General features: G+C 37.9%; 1 protein-coding gene across 4 annotated transcripts in view; it reads left to right on the top strand.

The window, feature by feature from the left end:
• LOC142339121 (uncharacterized) overlaps window positions 1-25678 on the top strand; it is a 127336-nt gene that overhangs the window by 83133 nt on the left and 18525 nt on the right. For all 4 annotated transcript variants that reach the window (XM_075388862.1, XM_075388863.1, XM_075388861.1 and 1 more), the window contains exons 3-4: window positions 6064-6452; window positions 22136-23464. In XM_075388862.1, the coding sequence (XP_075244977.1) occupies window positions 6064-6452; window positions 22136-23464 (1718 nt within the window). The remainder of the gene's footprint in view (window positions 1-6063; window positions 6453-22135; window positions 23465-25678) is intronic.

Below are 25678 nucleotides of genomic sequence, written 5' to 3'. Positions count from 1 at the left end.
ATATAGAATTGATCTATTTCGCAATCATTTCAAGAATGAATCGTTTTTTGTAGAAGAGCAGCAACATCTGGGCTGGTCTTGATCTCACTATGGATCCTTATGACAAAAAATTTTTTAGATTTTAATGGGGCGCGACCTTTTCAAAACATTTCAGCTATGTAAATGTTTTTAATGTAAATTACGGACAAGAATTTCAAATCAAGGCTCAATCAATGACAGACACTATTTACAGTAAACGAGACCCAACGAGATTATTTTATGGTTGCAGAGTTAGGCTCATGATTTTTATGGCTCTGACAAATTGTTTTCGTAAACATTTTATGGACTTCTTTAGTTTTGCTTTCATTTCTTATACTTTTTCTAGCCCAATGACTTAGTGTCCCCAATCAAAGACCCAGTTAGCTTCTAGAAAGTATAAAAGAACCTGGACAATTTTTTGTTGTTATCTAATGTCTGTTAGGACTTTGAATATATGTGTTTTGAGAAAATGGCGATGAATTTTTGAATATTGCCAATATTTTATCTTATTTCTCTCAACTTCGGGTGTAGTCTCAGTTAAAACAGAAAACAACTGTTTTCCTGTGAGTTCTAAATAAATGTCGGTGAGGGTTTTACATTCAACCTATGGTTTCTTTATTTTGTTACTACGCGTTTTCAGTTTTTCTTTTATTTTTGATCATAATTGCATATTTTATGAGTTCATTTTGTTTCCTTGTCGAATTATCACACTATTGACAAGGCCCTTTAAACAAAGGCCAACGTAGGGAGAATGCACAATGTTGGAAAAAAGCGTAACTGGATATGTTGTTCTTTTGTCGAACAGTTTATGCTTTTTTTATGAGTTTTTTTATTTTGACTAAGTTTGTTTTTCTTTTCGTTGTTGTGCGCCATCTACCCGATAGCAATAGCTCTTAATTTATTTTCCAGGACGTCTATCTCAACCTATTTGCAGATTTTTGTTTATAGGTGTTTGTTTTAATGACTTTCAGATTAAATTAAAAGAATTTTTTTTCGTCTCTCTCTTTTTTGCTTTTATTTTTGTCACCATGTTACTTAATCTCAATCATTACAAGTGTCATTTACTTTTGTTGATTCAAATATTTTTTTTGCCCTTGGTTATACAATGTGACTGATTGCTTTGACCATTTCCAAGATTTCTATCCGGTTCAATTTTTGGGTTTCCTTTTGTTGTCATGACTAAGTAGTCCTTCTATAAGGAAGACTCGTTGATGTCAACATGAATGTGAAATGATGATTTACAGTTCTTGCATGTAACATCTTATAATTATAGTGCCTTGAACAGTGACCTGTCGTAAAATTGTTTTGAAGTTTTGGCTTCTTTATGTATTTGTTTTTTGTGCGATCTCGACTTAATCTCATTATTAACAGGCTCAATTGGCTCCCTCCGGTGTTGAAACCTAATACGTCGCTTTTTGTTTTAATCCTAAGTCTGTTATGATTTTTGAATATATTTGTTTTCAAAAATCAAATTTGAATTTTTGAGATTCGTGTTTTTTAAATAGTTTTTCGGTCGATTTGTAGCTCAGTCCCTGTAGAAACAGGTCACAAGACCTTTCCACTGAGCTATAACTTAAAATTTATAACGGTTTTAGCTTCAAATATTTGTTTCTCGGCTTTTTTACTACTGTCATTACAAGATTTCATAAATTTTAGATTTTTATTTATTTATAAATTTCAAAGGATTTTTGGTTTTTTTTTCAATTTATAAAAAAATCGTTGATTCAATTGGCTTTGAAATTTTGCGCAATCGAACATTGGATAATGACATGTCTCAATTGCTTCATATATAAATGTAAACAACGTTTTAGTAGTTTCAGTTGATATCTAATGACATTAATAAATCAGAAATTAATTGTTTTCAAAAATGGAAAATCATTTTTGGGCTTCGTCTTTTTTAATAGTTTTTCGGTCGATTTGTAGATCAATCCCTGTAAAATTCAGTTACAACCCGTTTCCAGTGAGCTATAATTTAATCTTCATAACGGTTCCAGCTTCAGGCATTTGTTTCTTGGCTTTGTTACTTTTGTTACTACGAGATTTCATAAAATGTTAGATTTTTATATATTTGTACATTTCAAAGGATTTTTGGTTTCTTTTTAAATTATAAAAAAATTGTTGATTCCTTTGGTTTCGAAATTTTGCTTAATCAAACATTGGATAATGACATGTCTCAATTGCTTCCCATGTAGATATAAATGAACATTTTAGTGGTTTCACTTGATATCTGATGACATTAATAACTTTGAAATTAATTGTTTTAAAAAATGGAAAAGTATTTTTGAACTTCGCATCTACTTGCTCTTTTATTTCGACCTTTTAACCAGTTGAATTGGGGACAGATCCCATATTTTTTCTAATGAATTATAGGTTAATTTGTTTTGTTTTGGTTTTTATCTGATATGAGTTTGATTTTATGAATTTTTTTATTATAGACATCGACTTTTGGTCGTAAGAAATGTTTTTTGTTTGATTTTTATTAATGTCCTTTCTAGTAGTGCTATTATCAGCAACTTTCATCGGCCCTCTAGCGTGGCATTTTTGTGTTTCATTGGTACATCTCATCGGCCCTCTGATTCAACATTATTTTTCCACCTAGTTGTTTTTTGAACGATGTGTATGTTTTTGAAAGTTTTATATCTCTTCATCATTTGGTAGCCAATTAAGTCAAGAACATGGATGAGCGGGGTCGAAACATTATGTGCGTACGCACATTACCCAGCCTCCTTGTTCCCTTTAAGCGGCAAATTGCTCTAAAACCTCGACCCAGAGGAGTTAATTGTCTCTCTCTGCTTCCCGGAACAATTTTTTACTTTCAAGAGCCTTTTAACCAGTTGAATTGGGGACAGATCCCATATTTTTTCTAATGAATTATAGGTTAATTTGTTTTGTTTTGGTTTTTATCTGATATGAGTTTGATTTTATGAATTTTTTTATTATAGACATCGACTTTTGGTCGTAAAAAATGTTTTTTGTTTGATTTTTATTAATGTCCTTTCTAGTAGTGCTATTATCAGCAACTTTCATCGGCCCTCTAGCGTGGCATTTTTGTGTTTCATTGGTACATCTCATCGGCCCTCTGATTCAACATTATTTTTCCACCTAGTTGTTTTTTGAACGATGTGTATGTTTTTGAAAGTTTTATATCTCTTCATCATTTGGTAGCCAATTAAGTCAAGAACGTGGATGAGCGGGGTCGAAACATTATGTGCGTACGCACATTACCGAGCCTCCTTGTTCCCTTTAAGCGGCAAATTGCTCTAAAACCTCGACCCAGAGGAGTTAATTGTCTCTCTCTGCTTCCCGGAACAATTTTTTACTTTCAAGAGCCTTTTAACCAGTTGAATTGGGGACAGATCCCATATTTTTTCTAATGAATTATAGGTTAATTTGTTTTGTTTTGGTTTTTATCTGATATGAGTTTGATTTTATGAATTTTTTTATTATAGACATCGACTTTTGGTCGTAAAAAATGTTTTTTGTTTGATTTTTATTAATGTCCTTTCTAGTAGTGCTATTATCAGCAACTTTCATCGGCCCTCTAGCGTGGCATTTTTGTGTTTCATTGGTACATCTCATCGGCCCTCTGATTCAACATTATTTTTCCACCTAGTTGTTTTTTGAACGATGTGTATGTTTTTTAAAATTTTATATCTCTTCATCATTTGGTAGCCAATTAAGTCAAGAACGTGGATGAGCGGGGTCGAAACATTATGTGCGTACGCACATTACCGAGCCTCCTTGTTCCCTTTAAGCGGCAAATTGCTCTAAAACCTCGACCCAGAGGAGTTAATTGTCTCTCTCTGCTTCCCGGAACAATTTTTTACTTTCAAGAGCCTTTTTGATGAAAATTCCGCTGTACTTAGTAGAATGAAATATTAATTAAAGTATACGGACTGTGCCTGAAGTCATTGAGATCTTCTGTCGTTTATAGAGAACCGCGAAGCGGTTCGAGATATTAAATAAGAATTTCCAAGTGTTTTATATAGATTCTCGTAACCTTCCTTAAAACACTCACGTGCACTTTTTAATATGCTGAAGGTCTGCAGTGCCCGAAGTTAAAATGTCAGAAGATCCAACTTAGCCAGAAGTTGAATTCCCTCGACTTTCGTCATTTAAAAACGTGCGCTTTTCGATTTTTTATTATGGTTACGTGACTCTGTAGATGGCAGTTCAAATCGAATTTCTGACTTAATATCTGTAACAGCTTCGCGGTTTTCGATAAATGCCAGAAGTTCTCAGTGACTTCAAGCAGAGTCACATAAGCATTAGTTAAATCACAAAACTTGTACGTTTAAAAAATGACGAAATGGAAGTCACTTTCTGGCTACTTATATAGGAACTTCTGGCGTTTAAAATTTTGGCATTGCACACTTTCGGCATTTTATAATGTGCACATGCGTGTTTTTATTCTGTTTAAAGGCCGCATAACTAAGTGAAGGGCAGCCTTTAGTGTCGTCAAGATGGCTTCTTTCGTTCAATTTTCTTTCCGATTTTGCTATTTTCAAATCCAGGCGGACCAATTGTTTTGCAGTCTATTTGGGAATAGATATATTACGAATGACAGTTATAAAACTTCACCAACTTCCCTGACCAATAGAGTAGCAATTTCCCGCTAAATTGTTTTAGAATCTCTATGCCCAATGGTAGATAGCCAAGTTTGACAATTACAAATTTTTTCAAGAGAAATTTTTTTTGGGAATTTTTTTTTCAAGTGCTAAAAATTGGAGATGACCGTATTGGTTCACAAGGTATAAGGTGGAGACTGAAGATTGTTTAACTTTGTCCCACAATGATTGCCATAATTCTGAAGTATTGCACAGAGTTACCTGTCAAGGATATCACTGCATGTCGAAGCTATTTAATACTGAAAAAATTTCACATTGTCATTATCCAATCCAAGCAGCTATTTTGATTTTTGCTATCTAAAATGGACTTATTTTCAACTCTCAAATTAAACCAAATTAAAATAAAATTCCGGCTGTGTCTACATAGCTATGTGATTTGATATGCTAACTGTTCAAAAAAGGTAATAGTCAATTCAAAGGTAAAAAGTTGGGATAATGTTATTTTTGTAACTCTGGCTCACAATACTCTGATACAATTAAATTTGTAGAAAATATTGACCTAATCGGGTACAGGGAGTGCTCAGATTGTGTCAATTTTCGAAATTTTACTTACTGCAGCATCTGTAGAGTTAAAAAAATATTTATAGAACCATTTCATTTAATCTTACTGACACTTACAGTCAACTAATTTTGATCAAACCAATTACTTTTATTATTCCCCCTAAAATACACCGTAAATTCTCCCGCTCCTGGTTTTATGATAACTGATGTCCAAAAATTAAGCAAACTTGCACACAAAGAGTATCTTTTCAACAAGCAAAGTATAGTCGAAAAGTGAAGTCGTAAAGTGGGGCACAAAAGTCAGGGGGTGGGGGAAATTCTGTGCTAGTTACCAAGTGGAGGCGGGGTGGATTGCTGAGATAAAAAAAATGATTTTTTTTAAACCACACGTTAACGTTCCTGAAACTCAAATGATTTTGTATTTATTATCCACATTTGTCTTTATTCTATTTTTTGTGACGGCTAAACCAGCAGAGCAGAAAAAGAGAAATGTTTTCACATTCGAAGTCTGTGGCGTTGACAAATTAGGTGCCACTAAATAAAGAAAGATAACATTTTAATGTTTGCTACATTCAAGTTATCCTAAGCATTAACTCTTTGCAGCTTTGGAGTAAACATTCAGCAAATTTTGGTTCTGCGAAATAAAAGAACAGCCGTTCTTCGATGGAAACAAACAATGCGCAAATTCTTGAATTTTTGCTAATCCTTATTTCCGGTTTTCACTTTTCCTTATTTATTTTTTGAGTATCATTATAACATCCTAGTGCGAGAGTATTTTTTGATATTCTAGAAATTTTTGGACATTTTTGAGTGCAGTCTTGAAGTGCAATTTGTTATTAAAGCAAACGTTATTGATATGAAGTATACAAGTTCTCCGTTTATAGAACAATGAACTGAGAGTTCTTATCATGTTTAGTTCGGTTTCGGACGACGCTGGAACCACCCCTTCAATTCCGATAGCGCGCATTAGACCAGAGGAAGCAGAAAAACACTTCCAGGCGCTCGACACAATCCTTTGTCCTCTAATTTCGTCATACAGTGCCAACGATCCTCAGATGTCCAAATGTTCAATCAGGCGAAAGTTCTACACCCAGACATACATGCATTATCCACACAGTATCTCACTCGGAAAGAGTTACGGTGACCTGGCCCGAGCTTTGAGAACCCGAGAGGTGATTCAACTGACTCGTGATTACGTAATGCGAATCGGTCAAGTGCAGTCGTTCATTTACACATTGCAGAGATTGGCTATCGAGGAACATTGTCTGTTGCTTCAGAAACGAAAGGCTGGCCAGAGAGTTTCTGGTTGGTTTCAGTATTTTTATTGTTCCGTGGAGATGGTGAGGGATATCATTAGAAAGCTTAACAAGCTTAGAACTTCAAAAACATTTTTTGAATTTCGCGCTTTTTCCGAGTTACGGAGGTTTAAAAATGTGGATGTGGGTCTGACTTGCGTTAATTTGTTCGCGTTTTTCGTAATTTCTGCTTAAATTTCATCTTTCTGATCTAAAATATGATTAAATTGTTAATGATTGTCTTTTGGTTTTACGTTTAAAGTTGATGAATATTTTGGCAAATTTTTCAGCAAAATTTTTGAAAATTCAGCATTTCTTCATTAAAAATGTCACCAAATATGCCTGTTTCTCCAATTTGTCCAGTTTGACCGTTGGTGCAGACATGAAAACTAACACAATCTTCCATTATTCAGACATCGGCTAATTGCACCTCAGGTTCCTCAGCCCTAGGAATTAACATTTTTGCGGTCTTTCGTTAATTTAAACCGATAATTACAAAAATATATGTATAGTTTGTTTTTGATATCTTAAAAATTTTGATTGTTCAAAAACCTCATAATCTTTTTTAGAAGAAATGAGTTTTTAACAGCAGCGCAGCGATAGCAAAGCAAGTTTTGCTCTAATTGTTGTTTTTTGCAATGAAAAAGGTTTCTGATTGTATTTTGGGTCTGTCCTTTTTGCAAAACTATTTGCATTTTTTTAATTTAAAATTTTAATTAAAAAGAGGTTCTTTTATGTTCTAATAATGTCCAATGGAACAATAATGTGTTCGATATGAAGGAAGCTCATGGTTTTTATGGCTCCGACCATATGTTTTCGTAAATATTTCTTGGGTTTTACCAGCATTTGAGGTTCTTTTTGCAGTATAATGACCGAGTCTACTTGATCAAAAGTCTAGTTAAGTATTCAAGGAACTTTTAAAATCTATGTAATGCCTTCGGTTGATATATAATTGTTTATTGCTATTATAACTCAATATTTATCCTAAATTCATCATTTGTTATTGTTATATTATATTTTTGGTCAAATTGGCTATTACGGTAATATTTGGAACAATTTTTGGTCTAATGGTGAAGCAGCAAGAGCTGGACCAGTTTTTGTCTAGTCTTGGAATTTTATAGTGCAAAAATTAATCTGATTGTATTGGAGCGCTGTATACATTTTTTGAAATATTTTTCCTTTGTTGTTTTTTTATGTTCGTCAGAGATCAGAATGATTTCAAGTCGAACTTCACTTACTGACAGTTCAAATTTACGTAAAAAGTGAGGCCAATGATTATACCTAATATTTTCTGCGCAAAGCATATAATTTTTTGGCTTTAGTAAATTTATTTTACTGAAGCATAAAATTATTCGTGAATATTTGAGTTCTGCTTGTATTCAGTGTTATCTTATCATGTGTAGTCTTTTGACTTGGTATCTTTAACGAAGTGCAGGAATACTGTCCTACGCAGTAACAAGGTAATCCATCTACCATATATTTTTTGAAAGCTTACGGTTGTAATGCCCTACGCTTTTGAAGGATTTTTAAAGAAATAATGGTAATTTGAGATTTGCCAATTTCAATCTTTTTTTCTGCAGCTTTTCAGCGTAGTGCCAGTAGGGCAAAATGTTTTCAGGAGAATAACAATGAAGTCTATTTTGCTTTTTTCATGTAGAAACTGGATTTTGCGTTTTTTTGATACGATTTCTACGATTTTTTTTATAAACCTTTCATTTCTGACATTTTCCAAGTTTTGAGGTCCTCTTTTGTTGTCTTGTCAGATCATCATATTAATGGTACTCTAAGTACAACTCGCATATCAAATGAACGGCGCTGAAAAAATGTGCAATTGATTTTTTTCAGCATTTTAATAGTTTTTGATCTCATAGGCTTCGACGCGGTTTCCTTGCAAAATTAAAGTCATTTTTTTGTTTTTGCCTGTTTTTCTGTTTTCGTTTTTTTGAAGCAGCATGGCATTCGGAACAGTGAAAAGTCTCAATGGTTTCATATGAAGGTATAAAGTCAATAAATGATATCATTACGTGCTAATTGCTTTCATGACTTTATTTTGATTGTTTTCAGAAGTCGTAAACGTATTTTCTAATTTTGCCAATTTTTCTGACTATTTGGTATTTATTCTCATTAAAGATAGGTCCCCCATCTTTTCTGGTGAAATACAAGTCATTAGGTTTAGTTCACTTTTTATTGGATGCTGTTTTGACATTTCATTAGGTTTTTTTAGAACAAATAGATAGACATTGAGTTTTGGTCGTAAGTAATTCTTGTTGTTTTTATTTGCTTTTGTTGTTTGTCTTGTCCCTTACTCTCCTTAATGGCAGGTATCATCGGCCCTCTAATGAGTTATTTTTAGAGCTTAAAGCAGTTTTTGAAATGGATCCACCAATTCTTTTCCAACAATAGGTGAGTTTTTGAAAGTTTTCTTCTCCTCATTTGGTGGACAATTAAGCCAAAAACTTGGTTGAGCGGGGTCGGAATAATATCTGCAAACGCACATTAGCGATCCTTCCTTTTGGATCAACAATTTGGGTTCTGTTTTCAGAAAAACTAGATTAACTATGCAGGCAACTGATTGTTTCGTTTGTTGCAGCACAGTAAAGTGTTGCAAAAACGTTTAACTGCTTATATAATGGTTATATAATTGTCAACCTTTCAGCTTTTGATTGGTTGATAATTAAAGAAAAAAAATAATGCTCCTCCTGAAACAATTCTGATAATTATCTGTTTAGGTGCAGAGAAACTTAAAAGTTACCTGAACCGTGTTTCCAGGTAATTTTTTTAACGCAACAGTTTCAGGTTTGTTTACTTGAACAGATAATCTCATGTTGACTTTCGATATGCAATGACAAAAAACAAAACATCAAATTTGCTCACAATTTTTTAAAAGGCAGCCTATGCAGTCAAGCAATCTTCGAAAAAAAATTATCGACAAAAGGTTTCTTTGAGATTACTTTCAGTGTGTAAGTTACTATGAAATTTTGTCCTCTAAAATATCGTAAATCGGAATCAACACCAAAATTTATAGAAATTCGCTTTAAAGGTCTTGAGGGCGGTCCGAAAAGTTTTGCCTTTTGGATCAGTTTTGCTTTTTGGAAACGACCAGTTTTGCTTTTTGGAAAATTTTAAGCATTTTTTGTTGTAAGTATAATGAAAATCCGGCTTGTGGCAGTGTTCGATTAAAATTTGTATTGTCTTTGTTTATTTCCAGATTCTTTGTATGTCAACAACGGTATTTATATTTTTACTGGTTTAAAGTCTACATAATGACAGAAATTGTTTTTTTGTGAATTTTGATAAGGCCCAATTTGTAGTGTTCTACTCAAGAACGTTACACTGGTCGGATGCATTATATCGAATATGAAGTAAGTCAAAACACTGTCAGCGACAAACTATTAATTCTCAACGTAAAGGGAGAACTGCAGTTAGGCAATTCACTGCCAACGTAATAATTCTGCTCAACGCCACAACTACCTGTCACTGGATTAGTCAATCGTGGTACGATTGAATGGTGGATGAAACAGAAGGCTATAAACGTGCTGCACTAGGCTATGTATTAATTCACTGTACTAATGGTATGTGATGTGGTACGTAGGTACCACAGGGTACCACATTTCCCACTCTAGAGAAAAATTGAAAGTTAACATAAAGGTTAGAAATATATCGGGTTAAGTACTTTTCGATGGAGTTGAGCAACAAATGAGAGCGACGTTGAGAGCAAATGAGATTAACATGTTAAAGCAGCAATTGAGAATACTAAATAAGGTAAATGAGAGCAATGAATGAGAGTAACGTTATAGTTTTAAACTGAAAGTTTTAGTGTGCCAAAGTTTTTGTACATAAATAGTTTTTTCGACAATTGGAGTTTATGGTCTTGAGTTTTGTCTTAAAACTCATGAGGCTCTAGGCAGCGTTTGGACTGGTCTTGGGAATAGAATGCGTGCACGTCTCCTTGAATAGGGTCCTCTCCATTGGCGTGGTATGCGGGTCCCATGTTTTCGTTCGGGGTGTCCCGGCAGGCTGGAATCGTGGCGATGATGCTGTGTGGCGGCGACGTCCTAGCTGGAGTATGGGTTGCTCTGGTGGGAGAGTAGGAGGCGATGCTCGTTCCCTTCCTTTGTTTTGGGGCTTGTTCAGCGTCCGATGATCCATCCGATGATGAGAGTTCGTTAGGTCGCCGTATCGTTTCTGCTTCTTTTTGTCTCTTACGCTGAGGGGGGTGGCTGCTCCTGTGTTGACATCTATCAGTGTGTTTATTTGTTGGTTGGGCGTGGTTTCAAATTTGACTTGCGTTGGTCTCACGGTATTCTTCCCCTTGTTCGTCGGCTGACTCTTGAGAGTATGCCGTCGAGTGTTCTCTTTTTGGATGAACCTTTCTTCGGGTTGGTTGGTAGCATTTTTTGGTTGAAATTCTGATGCGGTTGACTTCTGAGAGGTTGATTTTTGCCTTTCTGTCTATTTATGACGTTTTTTCCTCTTTTGCGGATGACTCGTTGGCCGACGATTTTGTTATTGAGTTCTTGAGAGTGCGACTCCATGCTATGTATGAATTTTGCATGGTGGTTGCGTACGGTCTTTCTGGCCGCGAAGTTTATAAGCGGAATATGCCGTTGCTCTGCTGTTCTGAATTTGGCGACGTCGGATCTGTTCAGGACGGTGTCATGCTGGCCGGGTACTTTGATGGTGACGGTGGAGTCTGTAGTTTTGACCAGTGATGCCCCTTCTGGGATAGCTTCGTATATGCCTTGGAGTTGCTTTTTGTTTCGTGAGGCGGCGAGGGTTTTGCGTGCTAATTGGAGTCGAGGGCTATATCTGGCAAGTGTTTCCTCGAATTTGGCTGACGGGAGCTTGATTATGCGCGGTACCTCGCCTTTGTCGTCTTTGGCCTCCTGCAGCTTTCGTCGTTTTGCTTTCTGGACTTCGGCGTCGCTGTCTAGGTCTTCGTCATACCATCTGTCCTGGCTGATGAGTTCCTCCTCGCCTATGATGTCATCTAAATAATATTTAAAAGTGTATGACCAATTTAGATTATTTATATTTGGTTTAAATGTTATATTCGTTAATGCGGTGTTCGCTTTTCTTCCGTAGTAGGCTTTGAAGGGGGAGAGTTTCGAGGTTTTCTTTCTACATGTACGTAATTCGTATGATATGCTTCGGAGAGCGTTCTTAATATTGAACGGTCTCTGATTGGGGTCGAGTTTTATACAATCTGAACGTCGTTTGACTGTTTGTATTAGGCGTTCTACTAAGACTATTGGACGATGGTCGTTGGCCGGAGCGTATGTTAGTTCTATGTTGTTTGGCTTACATAGTTCGTGTATTTTATTAGCTTTTAGGCATCTACTCGATCTAACCTAATATTTCTAGGTACACCGTGTTGGGCGATGTATGTTTAAAAACTTTTCTATGTTGGGGCCGTTTGCGTTTGATACTATTTTGAGGGTTGGAAATTTTGAGGAGCGGTCGATGCACGCTAGAAAGTAAACTTCCCTCCCTTCCCTTGTCCATCAAATGTTGGTCCGCCGAAATCTAATTGAATTTATTCGTTTGGAATAGAGCATGTTGGAAGAGGTGCCCAATTGGACCTTTGTATTATACTTTTTAGATTCTTACCGAATTCGGTAAAGGGCCGGCATGTTTTTGGACTTTTTAATCAAGTCTCGATTGATGAACGGCCACCATAGTCTTTGTCCCAGTTTGGTCATACCCCAGGCCCTTGGATGCGTTGCGTGAAATACATCCATGACTGATTCTTTTAATGTGTTTGGTATGGCCAGCTTGTTGTCCACTAGTATGTAGCCGTTGTTGACGCTGAGACTTCTCCATTTTGCGTTAATTTGTTTGCTCAGTCTTTTACGTCGGGCTTGATCTTCAGTGATAATGCAGTCCCTAATCTCACGTAGCACGGTGTCCCTGTTTATCATGGCTGCGATTAATTGGGTGTTGAACACATTTTCGAGGTGCTTCGCTAGTTGTTGGTCGTCCGGTGGTAAGGGCGATGTTTTTGGATTAGGGTTAAGGTAGTTTCTCATTGAGAGAGGTGTTTTCTGAGCAGGGGATTTAGCTATGGGGCTGTTAGAATTATTGTTTGGGCTGTCCATTTGATTGGTACAATTTTGTTGCTTGTCAAGAGCGAGCTGTTGTGTTGTGGCTGTGTGAATTGGCAAAGGCGCGTTTGTATTCGTTCGCTGTGTGTCTTGTGTATTGGTTGTGACGTCATCGTTCGTTGTGCTTATTTGTGGCTAGTTTGTCTTGTGGCCGCTTAGTAGGTTGTATTTACTATTATTTTGAAGTTGCTTGTCTTCTTGACGTGTTCATGGCTATTTCTTTTAATTTCTGTGGAATCGTTTGACGATTCCACCTTAATTTTCTTAGGTCTTCTTCTCTGCCGTTTGGTTTGATTGTATAGTAATTTATTCGAATCTTCGGACGATTCCAAGGTATTTGATTTAACGTTGCGCCTAGTTTGCATTGTATTGGCCGGTTGGTTATTGTGTTGTTTCTTTGGCCTGCCTCTTTTACGTATGATTTGAAGTGTCTCTTGTATAATATCTATTTGTGCTATTATAAAATTTTCGTCATATGTACTGGGAGGTTTTGCAAGTTCGGATGGGTTTCGGGACATATAGTCTGCGAGTCCCATTTTTGTTCCAGCTTTATGCTTTATGCTGAAATGGAATGGGATTGTTCTATAGTACCACCTAGTTAGGCGGCTCTGGTAAATCTCACTTGTTCGTTCTTTGAGTATTGATAATAGGGCTCTGTTGTCTGTTTGCACAGTAGAGTGGTGACCTAATAGATAGTGTTTTAAATGTTCTAACGCCCATATAACTCCTAGTAGTTCCAGTTTGTTTATACTATACTTTTCTTTTGCTTTATTTACAAATCTGGAGGCGTAGGATATTGTTTCCCATCCGTTGCATGTTTCTTGTTCTAGGGCTGCTCCTAAGCCTGCTTTTGATGCATCTGTTTTGACTCTGGTCTTCCTTTTTTTGTCGTAATGTGTGTTATCCGTTAGATTCCGTATGCACGTGTTTATGTTTTTGAACTTTGTTTGGTGGTGATTTGTCCATACGTATTTCGTGTCTTTTTGTAGTAATTTTCTAAACTCACGACATAAGGATGCTAAATTTGGTATGAATTTTGTCAAATGATGGACGCGTCCTAGGAATGATTCAAGTTGTTTATGGGATGTGGGTGGTTTCTGGTTGAGGGTTGCCTGTGTCTTAGAGACTATTCGTTTTGTGCCTTTTTCATCAATTTCGTAACCAAGCAACGTTATTTCCTTTTTTGCAAAGTGGCATTTATTTCTATTGATTGCTAAGTTTTCTTCGTTTAGTCTGTCTAGGCTAATAGTTTTTCCTTATGATTTTTAAGCCTCCTCCGGTAACTATTATAATATTGTCCAGCTGATTGTGTTCGTTAGTTCGTACAATGTTTTCTCTATGGCTTTTTGGAATTCTGCTGGCATGTCTGTAAAATTCATTATAGAATTCTGCCGGAAGTCCGTAAAATCCATTATTGAATCGGTACGTTCCTGTTGCTTCACCGCCTATTATGTTGAAGTTGCTTTGCTTTGCTGTCTCTTCATCTAGTGGTAGTTGACTGTACGCGTATCGTAGGTCTATAGTTGAGAATAAGATTTCTCCGTTGGATGATTGAGTGATGGTTTGTGCGATGCTGTCCATTAGGCAGTCGGTGTTATGCATCTGATATTTGTTTTTATGGATTGCTTTATTGATTGTTTTAGAGTCCATTGCTATTTTTATTGATTTGTCTTTCTTCACTGTAATGACGATTGAAAATATGAAAAAATCGTTGCTGCGTTTCTCTAATTTGGTTATGTGTCCACTTTTCTGTAGGTTTCTGAGCTCTTCCTCTACTTGTGTTTCTAGGTGTAGCGGCACGCGTCTTCTTTTTTGATGGACAGGGGTGTAGTATGTCTTAAACTGTAATTTTACCGTATGCTTTAGGGATCGTCCTATTCGGGTTGTTAGGTTTTTGGTATTTAATTGCTACTTCTTCCTTGATTGCGTTTTTGGGGGAGGTCAACTGAATTTATTTTCTTACCTTCTGTGTTGTTTGAGCTGTATGCCTAGGGCTTTGAACAGATCTCTGCCTACTATTGCCCGGTGTTTGTTGGGGACTACTCTGATGTCCGCATGCCCTGCCTCCCATCCTTTGCACTCGATATCGCAGTAAAGTGTCCCTAGATTTCTTATTGGGTTGTCGGTGTAGCTCTTTAGTTGCACTGGATTTGTTGTTCTGCTCCAGCACGTATTGCTGTCGCTCGTCTCTATGTCCTTTGCTATTTGTTCGGTGACAATGCTGGTGGAACTTCCTGAGTCGACCATGGTCCAGAATTTGGTGTGTCCGTGTTTTATATGTATTTTGATGGTGTTGTTGGGTTGTCTGCTGCTACCATCATATTTACTGAATAGTCGTAGGCTGAGTCGTCATACGTCGAATGAATATCAGGTTTGAGTGAGTTCATGTTTATTCTTTGTGACGATTGGTCGATTCTCTGGTTGTCGACTTCGTTCCCGGATCTCTGTGACTGTTGTCTGTTTAGGTTAGATCTGCAAAACTTCGCATTGTGATTTTGTTTGTTGCATCTGCGGCACGTCTGGCTGATTGCTTGGCATTTCGCCCGATGATTGCTATCCAAAGGTTGTCCGCAGTTCCGGCAATTGTGGGTGGGGGCTCTGCTGTTGTTATTCATTTCTCTACTGCTTCTTCTAGTTAGACCTCGGGGTGTTAATGGGGGTCTGTTCGAGCCTCGGTAACGTGAGCTAGAAAATTCCATTACTGAGTTCTCCCAGTCGATGAATGGGGTAGTCGATGCTTCTACAGGTTGTCTTGCTTGGATAGCTAGCTGGCTTCTAAGGCCTAATTCGATGCTCACTGCTAGTTCGAGGGCCTATTCTGGGATGAGTGTTGTTTTCAACAGCTCCTTTTGTATCTCATGGTCTATCATTTTCGCTGTGAATATGTCCCTTAGAAGTTGGCTAGTTGACAGTGTCTTCTAAGTGGGCTAGTTGACAGTGTTGGGCGACGAGTCTGAGTGCTGAATGGAGCTGTTCCATTGTTTCCCCGCAGTGTTGTTTTCGTGTCAGTAGCAGGTACCTATCAAACGTGACGTTTCTGGGGTGGATGAAAGTTTGTTCTAGTTCATCCCATATTTCCAGCGTAGATTTTGTCGCCACGTTTGTGTTGGGGAACTTTCTTGAGTGTATCTTTCGTCCTTCGATTCCAAGGCTGAGGTAGATGAGTGATTTGGCTTTTCTATCTGACATGTCCCATGGCTTATAGCCGCAGAAAACTCCTACATTTAGAGCAAATGAGATTAACATGTTAAAGCAGCAATTGAGAGTACTAAATAAGGTAAATGAGAGCAATGAATGAGAGTAACGTTATAGTTTTAAACTGAAAGTTTTAGTGTGCCAAAGTTTTTGTACATAAATAGTTTTTTTGACAATTGGAGTTTATGGTCTTGAGTTTTGTCTTAAAACTCATGAGGCTCTAGGCAGCGTTCGGACTGGTCTTGGGAATAGAATGCGTGCACGTCTTCTTGAATAGGGTCCTCTTCGTTGGCGTGGTATGCGGGTCCCATGTTTTCGGTCGGGGTGTCCCGGCAGGCTGGAATCGTGGGGATGATGCTGTGTGGCGGCGACGTCCTAGCTGGAGTATGGGTTGCTCTGGTGGGAGAGTAGGAGGCGTTGCTCGTTCCCTTCCTTTGTTTTGGGGCTTGTTCAGCGTCCGATGATCCATCCGATGATGAGAGTTCGGTTAGGTCGCCGTATCGTTTCGGCTTATTTTTGTCTCGTACGCTGAGGGGGGTGGCTGCTCCTGTGTTGACATCTATCAGGGTGTTTATTTGTTGGTTGGGCGTGGTTTCAAATTCCTGACTTGCGTTGGTCTCACGGTATTCTTCCCCTTGTTCGTCGGCTGACTGTTGAGAGTATGCCGTCGAGTGTTCTTTTTGGATGAACCTTTCTTCGGGTTGGTTGGTAGCATTTTTTGGTTGAAATTTTGATGCGGCTGACTTCTGAGAGGTTGATTTTTGCCTTTTTGTCTATTTATGACGTTTTTTCCTCTTTTGCGGATGACTCGTTGGCCGACGATTTTGTTATTGAGTTCTTGAGAGTGCGACTCCATGCTATGTATGAATTTTGCATGGTGGTTGCGTACGGTCTTTCTGGCCGCGAAGTTTATAAGCGGAATGTGCCGTTGCTCTGCTGTTCTGAATTTGGCGACGTCGGATCTGTTCAGGACGGTGTCATGCTGGCCGGGTACTTTGATGGTGACGGTGGAGTCTGTTGTTTTGACCAGTGATGCCCCTTCTGGGATGGCTTCGTATATGCCTTGGAGTTGCTTTTTGTTTCGTGAGGCGGCGAGGGTTTTGCGTGCTAATTGGAGTCGATGGCTATATCTGGCAAGTGTTTCCTCGAATTTGGCTGACGGGAGCTTGATTATGCGCGGTACCTCGCCTTTGTCGTCTTTGGCCTCCTGCAGCTTTCGTCGTTTTGCTTTCTGGACTTCGGCGTCGCTGTCTAGGTCTTCGTCATACCATCTGTCCTGGCTGATGAGTTCCTCCTCGCCTATGATGTCATCTAAATAATATTTTAAAGTGTATGACCAATTTAGGTATTTATATTTGGTTTAAATGTTATATTCGTTAATGCGGTGTTCGCTTTTCTTCCGTAGTAGGCTTTGAAGGGGGAGAGTTTCGAGGTTTTCTTTCTACATGTACGTAATTCGTATGATATGCTTCGGAGAGCGTTCTTAATATTGAACGGTCTCTGATTGGGGTCGAGTTTTATACAACCTGAACGTCGTTTGACTGTTTGTATTAGGCGTTCTACTAAGCCTATTGGACGATGGTCGTTGGCCGGAGCGTATGTTAGTTCTATGTTGTTTCGCTTACATAGTTGGTGTATTTTATTACCTTTTAGGCATCGGCTCGATCTAACCTAATATTTCTAGGTACACCGTGTTGGGCGATGTATGTTTAAAAACTTTTCTATGTTGGGGCCGTTTGCGATGGATACTATTTTGAGGGTTGGAAATTTTGAGGAGCGGTCGTTGCACGTTAGAAAGTAAACTTCCCTCCCTTCCCTTGTCCATCAAATATTGGTCCGCCGAAATCTAATTGAATTTATTCGTTTGGAATAGAGCATGTTGGAAGAGGTGCCCAATTGGACCCTTGTATTATACTTTTTAGATTCTTACCGAATTCGGTAAAGGGCCGGCATGTTTTTGGACTTTTTAATCAAGTCTCGATTGATGAACGGCCACCATTGTCTTTGTCCCAGTTTGGTCATACCCCAGGCCCTTGGATGCGTTGCGTGAAATACATCCATGACTGATTCTTTTAATGTGTTTGTTATGGCCAGCTTGTTGTCCAGTAGTATGTAGCCGTTGTTGACGCTGAGACTTCTCCATTTTGCGTGAATTTGTTTGCTCAGTCTTTTACGTCGGGCTTGATCTTCAGTGATAATGCAGTCCCTAATCTCGCGTAGCACGGTGTCCCTGTTTATCATGGCTGCGATTAATTGGGTGTTGAACACATTTTCGAGGTGCTTCGCTAGTTGTTGGTCGTCCGGTGGTAAGGGCGATGTTTTTGGATTAGGGTTAAGGTAGTTTCTCATTGAGAGAGGTGTTTTCTGAGCAGGGGATTTAGCTATGGGGCTGTTAGAATTATTGTTTGGGCTGTCCATTTGATTGGTACAATTTTGTTGCTTGTTAAGAGCGAGCTGTTGTGTTGTGGCTGTGTGAATTGGCAAAGGCGCGTTTGTATTCGTTCGCTGTGTGTCTTGTGTATTGGTTGTGACGTCATCGTTCGTTGTGCTTATTTGTGGCTAGTTTGTCTTGTGACCGCTTAGTAGGTTGTATTTACTATTATTTTGAAGTTGCTTGTCTTCTTGACGTGTTCATGGCTATTTCTTTTAATTTCTGTGGAATCGTTTGACGATTCCACCTTAATTTTCTTAGGTCTTCTTCTCTGCCGTTTGGTTTGATTGTATAGTAATTTATTGGAATCTTCGGACGATTCCAAGGTATTTGATTTAACGTTGCGCCTAGTTTGCATTGTATTGGCTGGTTGGTTATTGTGTTGTTTCTTTGGCCTGCCTCTTTTACGTATGATTTGAAGTGTCTCTTGTATAATATCTATTTGTGCTATTATAAAATTTTCGTCATATGTACTGGGAGGTTTTGCAAGTTCGGATGGGTTTCGGGACATATAGTCTGCGAATCCCATTTTTGTTCCAGCTTTATGCTTTATGCTGAAATGGAATGGGATTGTTCTATAGTACCACCTAGTTAGGCGGCTCTGGTAAATCTCACTTGTTCGTTCTTTGAGTATTGATAATAGGGCTCTGTTGTCTGTTTGCACAGTAGAGTGGTGACCTAATAGATAGTGTTTTAAATGTTCTAACGCCCATATAACTCCTAGTAGTTCCAGTTTGTTTATACTATACTTTTCTTTTGCTTTATTTACAAATCTGGAGGCGTAGGATATTTTTTCCCATCCGTTGCATGTTTCTTGTTCTAGGGCTGCTCTTAAGCCTGCTCTTGATGCATCTGTTTTGACTCTGGTCTTCCTTTTTTTGTCGTAATGTGTGTTATCCGTTAGATTGCGTATGCACGTGTTTATGTTTTTGAACTTTGTTTGGTGGTGATTTGTCCATACGTATTTCGTGTCTTTTTGTAGTAAGTTTCTAAACTCACGACATAAGGATGCTAAATTTGGTATGAATTTTGTCAAATGATGGACGCGTCCTAGGAATGATTCAAGTTGTTTATGGGATGTGGGTGGTTTCTGGTTGAGGGTTGCCTGTGTCTTAGAGACTATTCGTTTTGTGCCTTTTTCATCAATTTCGTAACCAAGCAACGTTATTTCCTTGTTTGCAAAGTGGCATTTATTTCTATTGATTGCTAAGTTTTCTTCGTTTAGTCTGTCTAGGCTAATAGTTTTTCCTTATGATTTTTAAGCCTCCTCCGGTAACTATTATAATATTGTCCAGCTGATTGTGTTCGTTAGTTCGTACAATGTTTTCTCTATGGCTTTTTGGAATTCTACTGGCATGTCTGTAAAATTCATTATAGAATTCTGCCGGAAGTCCGTAAAATCCATTATTGAATCGGTACGTTCCTGTTGCTTCACCGCGTATTATGTTGAAGTTGCATTGCTTTGCTGTCTCTTCATCTAGTGGTAGTTGACTGTACGCGTATCGTAGGTCTATAGTTGAGAATAAGATTTCTCCGTTGGATGATTAAGTGATGGTTTGTGCGATGCTGTCCATTGGGCAGTCGGTGTTATGCATCTGATATTTGTTTTTATGGATTGCTTTATTGATTGTTTTAGAGTCCATTGCTATTTTTATTGATTTGTCTTTCTTCACTGTAATGACGATTGGGAATATGAAAAATTCGTTGCTGCGTTTCTCTAATTTGGTTATGTGTCCACTGTTCTGTAGGTTTCTGAGCTCTTCCTCTACTTGTGTTTCTAGGTGTAGCGGCACGCGTCTTCCTTTTTGATGGACAGGGGTGTAGTTTGTCTTAAACTGTAATTTTACCGTATGGTTTATGGATCGTCCTATTCGGGTTGTTAGGTTTTTGTATTTAATTGCTACTTTTTCCTTGATTGCGTTTTTGGGGGAGGTCGACTGAATTTATTTTCTTACCTTATGTGTTGTTTGAGCTGTATGCCTAGGGCTTTGAACAGATCTCTGCCTACTATTGCCCGGTGTTTGTTGGGGACTACTCTGATGTCCGCACGCCCTGCCTCCCATCCTTTGCACTCGATATCGCAGTAAAGTGTCCCTAGATTTTTTATTGGGTTGTCGGTGTAGCTCTTTAGTTGCACTGGATTTGTTGTTCTGCTCCAGCACGTATTGCTGTCTCTCGTCTCTATGTCCTTTGCTATTTGTTCGGTGACAATGCTGGTGGAACTTCCTGAGTCGACCATGGTCCAGAATTTGGTGTGTCCGTGTTTTATATGTATTTTGATGGTGTTGTTGGGTTGTCTGCTGCTACCATCATATTTACTGAATAGTCGTAGGCTGAGTCGTCATACGTCGAATGAATATCAGGTTTGAGTGAGTTCATGTTTATTCTTTGTGACGATTGGTCGATTCTCTGGTTGTCGACTTCGTTCCCGGATCTCTGTGACTGTTGTCTGTTTAGGTTAGATCTGCAAAACTTCGCATTGTGATTTTGTTTGTTGCATCTGCGGCACGTCTGGCTGATTGCTTGGCATTTCGCCCGATGATTGCTATCCAAAGGTTGTCCGCAGTTCCGGCAATTGTGGGTGGGGGCTCTGCTGTTGTTATTCATTTCTCTACTGCTTCTTCTAGTTAGACCTCGGGGTGTTAATGGTGGTCTGTTCGAGCCTCGGTAACGTGAGCTAGAAATTTCCATTACTGAGTTCTCCCAGTCGATGAATGGGGTAGTCGATGCTTCTACAGGTTGTCTTGCTTGGATAGCTAGCTGGCTTCTAAGGCCTAATTCGATGCTCACTGCTAGTTCGAGGGCCTATTCTGGGGTGAGTGTTGTTTTCAACAGCTCCTTTTGTATCTCATGGTCTATCATTTTCGCTGTGAATATGTCCCTTAGGAGTTGGCTAGTTGACAGTGTCTTCTAAGTGGGCTAGTTGACAGTGTTGGGCGACGAGTCTGAGTGCTGAATGGAACTGTTCCATTGTTTCCCCGCAGTGTTGTTTTCGTGTCAGTAGCAGGTACCTATCAAACGTGACGTTTCTGGGGTGGATGAAAGTTTGTTCTAGTTCATCCCATATTTCCAGCGTAGATTTTGTCGCCACGTTTGTTTTGGGGAACTTTCTTGAGTGTATCTTTCGTCCTTCGATTCCAAGGCTGAGGTAGATGAGTGATTTGGCTTTTCTATCTGCCATGTCCCATGGCTTATAGCCGCACAAAACTCCTACTCGATCAATTTGATTGCACTCTTTCTTCCATTTGGCTATTGCCTGGTGGTACCTCGTCTGTCGTTCCCGTTCCATTGTTTGGGTCGGGTTTTGAACGTGTTGCACTTCTACAGGTTCATGGGGATAAATGACTGCAGTCGGTCTCTCTTAGAGTAATTCTAATTCTTCTAGTTCAATAATTGTCTGAGCGACGAGAGCCATCTTGAGTTGACTCTTCCATTTGTCCCCTGGGATTGGTTGGTTACTGCTAGGCTTGTCCCAGAAAGGTTCAAGACCTAGCGCCGTGCGCCCTTTCGAATCTGACTGCGTCATGTTGTACTCAAGAACGTTACACTGGTCGGATGCATTATATCGATTATGAAGTTAGTCAAAACACTGTCAGCGACAAACTGTTAATTCTCAACGTAAAGGCAGAACTGCAGTTAGGCAATTCACTGCCAACGTATTAGTTTTGCTCAAGGCCACAACTACCGGTCACTGGATTAGTCAATCGTGGTACGATTGAATGGTGGATGAAACAGGAGGCTATAAACGTACTGCAATAGGTTATGTATTAATTCACTGCACTAATGGTATGTGATGTGGTACGTAGGTACCACAGGGTACTGCATGTAGTATAAACTTCGATGGTATACTGTGTTATATTTGTTTTATTCTCTCTCTCTCTCTCTATATATATATATATATATATATATATATATATATATATTATATTCTGCAAATTAAACACTGTTTTTGTTTTGTTTTAGCCGAAGATAGCAAAGTCGATTGTCTAGTAGCAATATGCGATGACATGCGTGGTCACATCTCCCACTGGAGCAGTCTGACAAATAAACTTCTGCTAAGTGACTGGATGAAGTGCTACAGATGGCGAATCCTACAGAAACTTCAAGAAGTTCGAAAACAACTTCACTTTCTAATGCAAACTGCGCTTTGGTGGCTAAACCATCTTTTCAACAGCTGTATTCATGTGTTTGCTATTACGACTTATCATCAGATACCTGAAAACATTCTGTGGAACATAACACGTGGTGTCGAGGAGTTTGGAATCATTCTTGACCTTGCCAAGTCACGCGGGCTTTTAAAACAGTTACATGCAATGGGTTGGTGCAATTTGCCCATTTTTAGCCCCCAAACCAGTGACTGTAGTTTGCCAATTTTATCTATCACTAATAAACCCAATCTTGCCAGACTTTTGAACGAGATTTCCAAATCCAGGTCGGCGCTGGTGGCTGAGCTAATTTACGAGATTTTTTCATCAAACGACACAATTGTCGAGTTACTTAACCTAGATAAACAATCAGATTATAAATGGTCAATGCTGCAATCGCAGAACGAAGGAGAAAGTAATGATAACTTAAAAGACGGTATTACAATACACTTAATGCAAAAGCACATTTCATCTTTGCTTCTATACGTTAAAATGGAGGAAAATTTTGCAACCCAAATTTTGACATCATTGTCGACAAATACAAATATGTTAAGAAAGACCAACTTGCGTTCGGGGGTAAGCTCGCCCGGTGGTGGGGGTTATGTCTCCCCCCGCAGCTCCTCAGCCCAAGATGCAATAGCCCAGCTTTCTCGACTCAAAAACCGACGAATTAGCGAGGCATCGTACTATTTTCAGGAATCTTCGTTTTCGATTGATTGTTATAAACCAAAGATTAAAACCGGGAGTGATATTAATAACCAATCATCCGATCATCAGTCATCAGATCAAGGTCAAAACAATAATAAACATGTTGCTACAACACCTGTGCTGACCTTGACAGAAGCTAATCAAAGTGATCAATCCGAGAGCATTAAAGTCAGTTTTTCGGGTAGTAATGTCTCGGCAAGAAAGCCGAGAAAGAGCGTGAAATGGAATGACTCTGCTACTTCGAGTGCTGTGAATCATTTCAAAACTCGTTATTTGAATATTTTGTGGCTGCATTTGAAAGAGGCACTGAGTCGTATTTTCCGAGAGCCGGGCTGGACGACAGTGGAGTCGGCTAGATTCTGCTTGGGTGATGTGCGGCTCTTGTCTACAACTGCAATTATGTTTGTGAGCAAGTCGCTTCATCATCTTTCTAACGACGGTTAGTGTGTTTAATCTTTTAGGCACCATACGGATGTTTTTTTGGATACAAATTTTATTTCTCGGATCCGTGAACATTTTTTGTTTGCATAAGCTAGAGTAACTATATGCGTGAACAAACTAATGCGTGTTTTTAAATTAATAGTGGTTTGGATAAACTATCTTATAAATTAACCCAGGAGAAGAAATGGAAATATCTATTGTATTTTATTTAAACCATAATAATGTTGTAAATAAATCATCAATTTTTTTTGCACTAAATCATCCCGTTTTAGTCTTGAAAATTTTCTCATTAAGGAGGTTTTAATTAAGTGTATTTTAGGTTTTTTAGCAATTGAGGCAGTAGATTCGTTTGCAAACTGCACTATCTAAAACAATTTTTGTACAAATTAAATCAATTTTCAATTTCTTGTTAAGGGGAGAAGATTGTACGACCTCATTAAAAAACGGAAGCTTTGAAATGGTTCCTAAGCATTATGCTCTCATGAAAATTTTTTCACGAGTTCATAATGCTTAGGAGCGATTTCAAAGGTTCTATTTTTCTTAATTAGGTCTTTAAATGTTCTCTCCTTAACAGAAAATTGATATAATTTGAACAAGAATAGTTTGAGATAGAATAGTTTGCAACCGAAACTACCGCCACAATTTTTGTTCCGACCCCTATTGATGGGGGAGGAACTATATACTCAAATGGGCTTTTTTGTTTAGACAATTTTTGCCGATCGACATATTCATCGTAGAGAGTTGAGACTGATATCATTAGAAAGCTCGTCGAGCGTAAAATGTGGAATTGAAAAGATTTTTTTTTTCAGTTTTTTACAGGGAGTTATCGAGGGTTAACCTTCTGAGAAAAATGGAGTGAATTCCGTTGTTTTTCTGCACGTTTTCTGGTATTTTGCCTAAAGTTTCGTCAATTTTGCCAAAAATTTGTTAAAATTTTGAAGAGTTGTTTTGTTGATTTTTTTTAAAGACAAAAATATTGTCGACTACTTTTAGTTGAAATTTTTGTCAGAAATTCTGTCTAAATATTTCAAAATTCAAGTTTCTTTACTTCACTTTTATTAAATTTTGCAGGAAGTACACCCCCAAAGACCACTAATACAAACTTAGTAGACTCAAAAGAGGGTTTTTCTCACTCCAATTTCCGTTGAATTTGTTCTGGAATTAAAATTTTGCCGTTTTTTGCTAACTATCCTCATTGATTATCAAAAACAAATCATTTACTTCTGATTTTTTAACTAACAAATTATCTATAACAATAACATTCCAGAAATTAAGTGTTCTAACCGAAATATTATGGTCTTTTTGACTTTTAAAAATGTTTGACTTTTAAATAAATAATTGCTTATTGATCATTGCCTCTATTTTTTTTCTCATTTTGCTCAAATTGAAGCATAGTGTCAGCAATGAAAGAATGCTTCGTCTCTCTAAACGATTTAAAACGCAATCTCTATTGCGGTTTTGCGCCTTCAGTTTTGGTTTTCTGGCTTTTTTACTACTAGATTTCACATTTTCAAATTTTTTAGATATTTGCCCATTTTTCACGTTTTCTAATTTTGTCACACTATCACTTTATTAACAGTTCGCATATCACATTTTTGGCGTTCACAATGAGGCACAATTGAACATATCAAAATCCTGAAAGATATAGATTGTGTTTTTAATGGCTTTGACATTGCTTTCTTGAAGATTTTAGTTAAAATTTTTTAATTGTCTTCAACTGTCGTTTTTACTTTGTCGTTTTAGTCGTATGAAATTTCCTGTAACAAGACAATTTTCATTAGCTCATCACAGAAAAATAGATTAGTCGATTTTCTGATTTTAGTAGATAGCTGATGACTTTCATGACTTTGAAAGCAATTATTTTCCAAAATAAACCTCTTTTTTACTTCCCAGTTTTGTTCTTTTTATTGTCCATTTGTTAACTAGTCTCGTTAATTAAACAGCTGGTGTTTTTAAAGAAGTCGTAATGACTTTACTGGCTTCGTCACGGGTTTTTGACAAAAAAAAATTAATTTTTGATTCTAGTCAAACTTGACATTATTTTTGTAGACATAAGACGTATTCTGGATATTTGGAGGTCTCAAGGGCTTCTTTTAGACGATTAAATGAAACTTTTTAATATTTTCATTTTTGGAATAAATGGCTTTCTTTATTTTGGAAGTATTTTTCTAAATAGACAAAAGTTTAACTTAGTTTTGCCCTTTCTTCTATT

This window comes from Convolutriloba macropyga, chromosome 5, assembly GCF_964194025.1.
Source record: "Convolutriloba macropyga chromosome 5, txConMacr16.3, whole genome shotgun sequence".
In the NCBI taxonomy this organism is placed as follows: domain Eukaryota; kingdom Metazoa; phylum Xenacoelomorpha; order Acoela; family Convolutidae; genus Convolutriloba; species Convolutriloba macropyga.
Note: the sequence above shows the minus strand (reverse complement) of the source record. Positions and strands in the feature narration are given on the sequence as shown.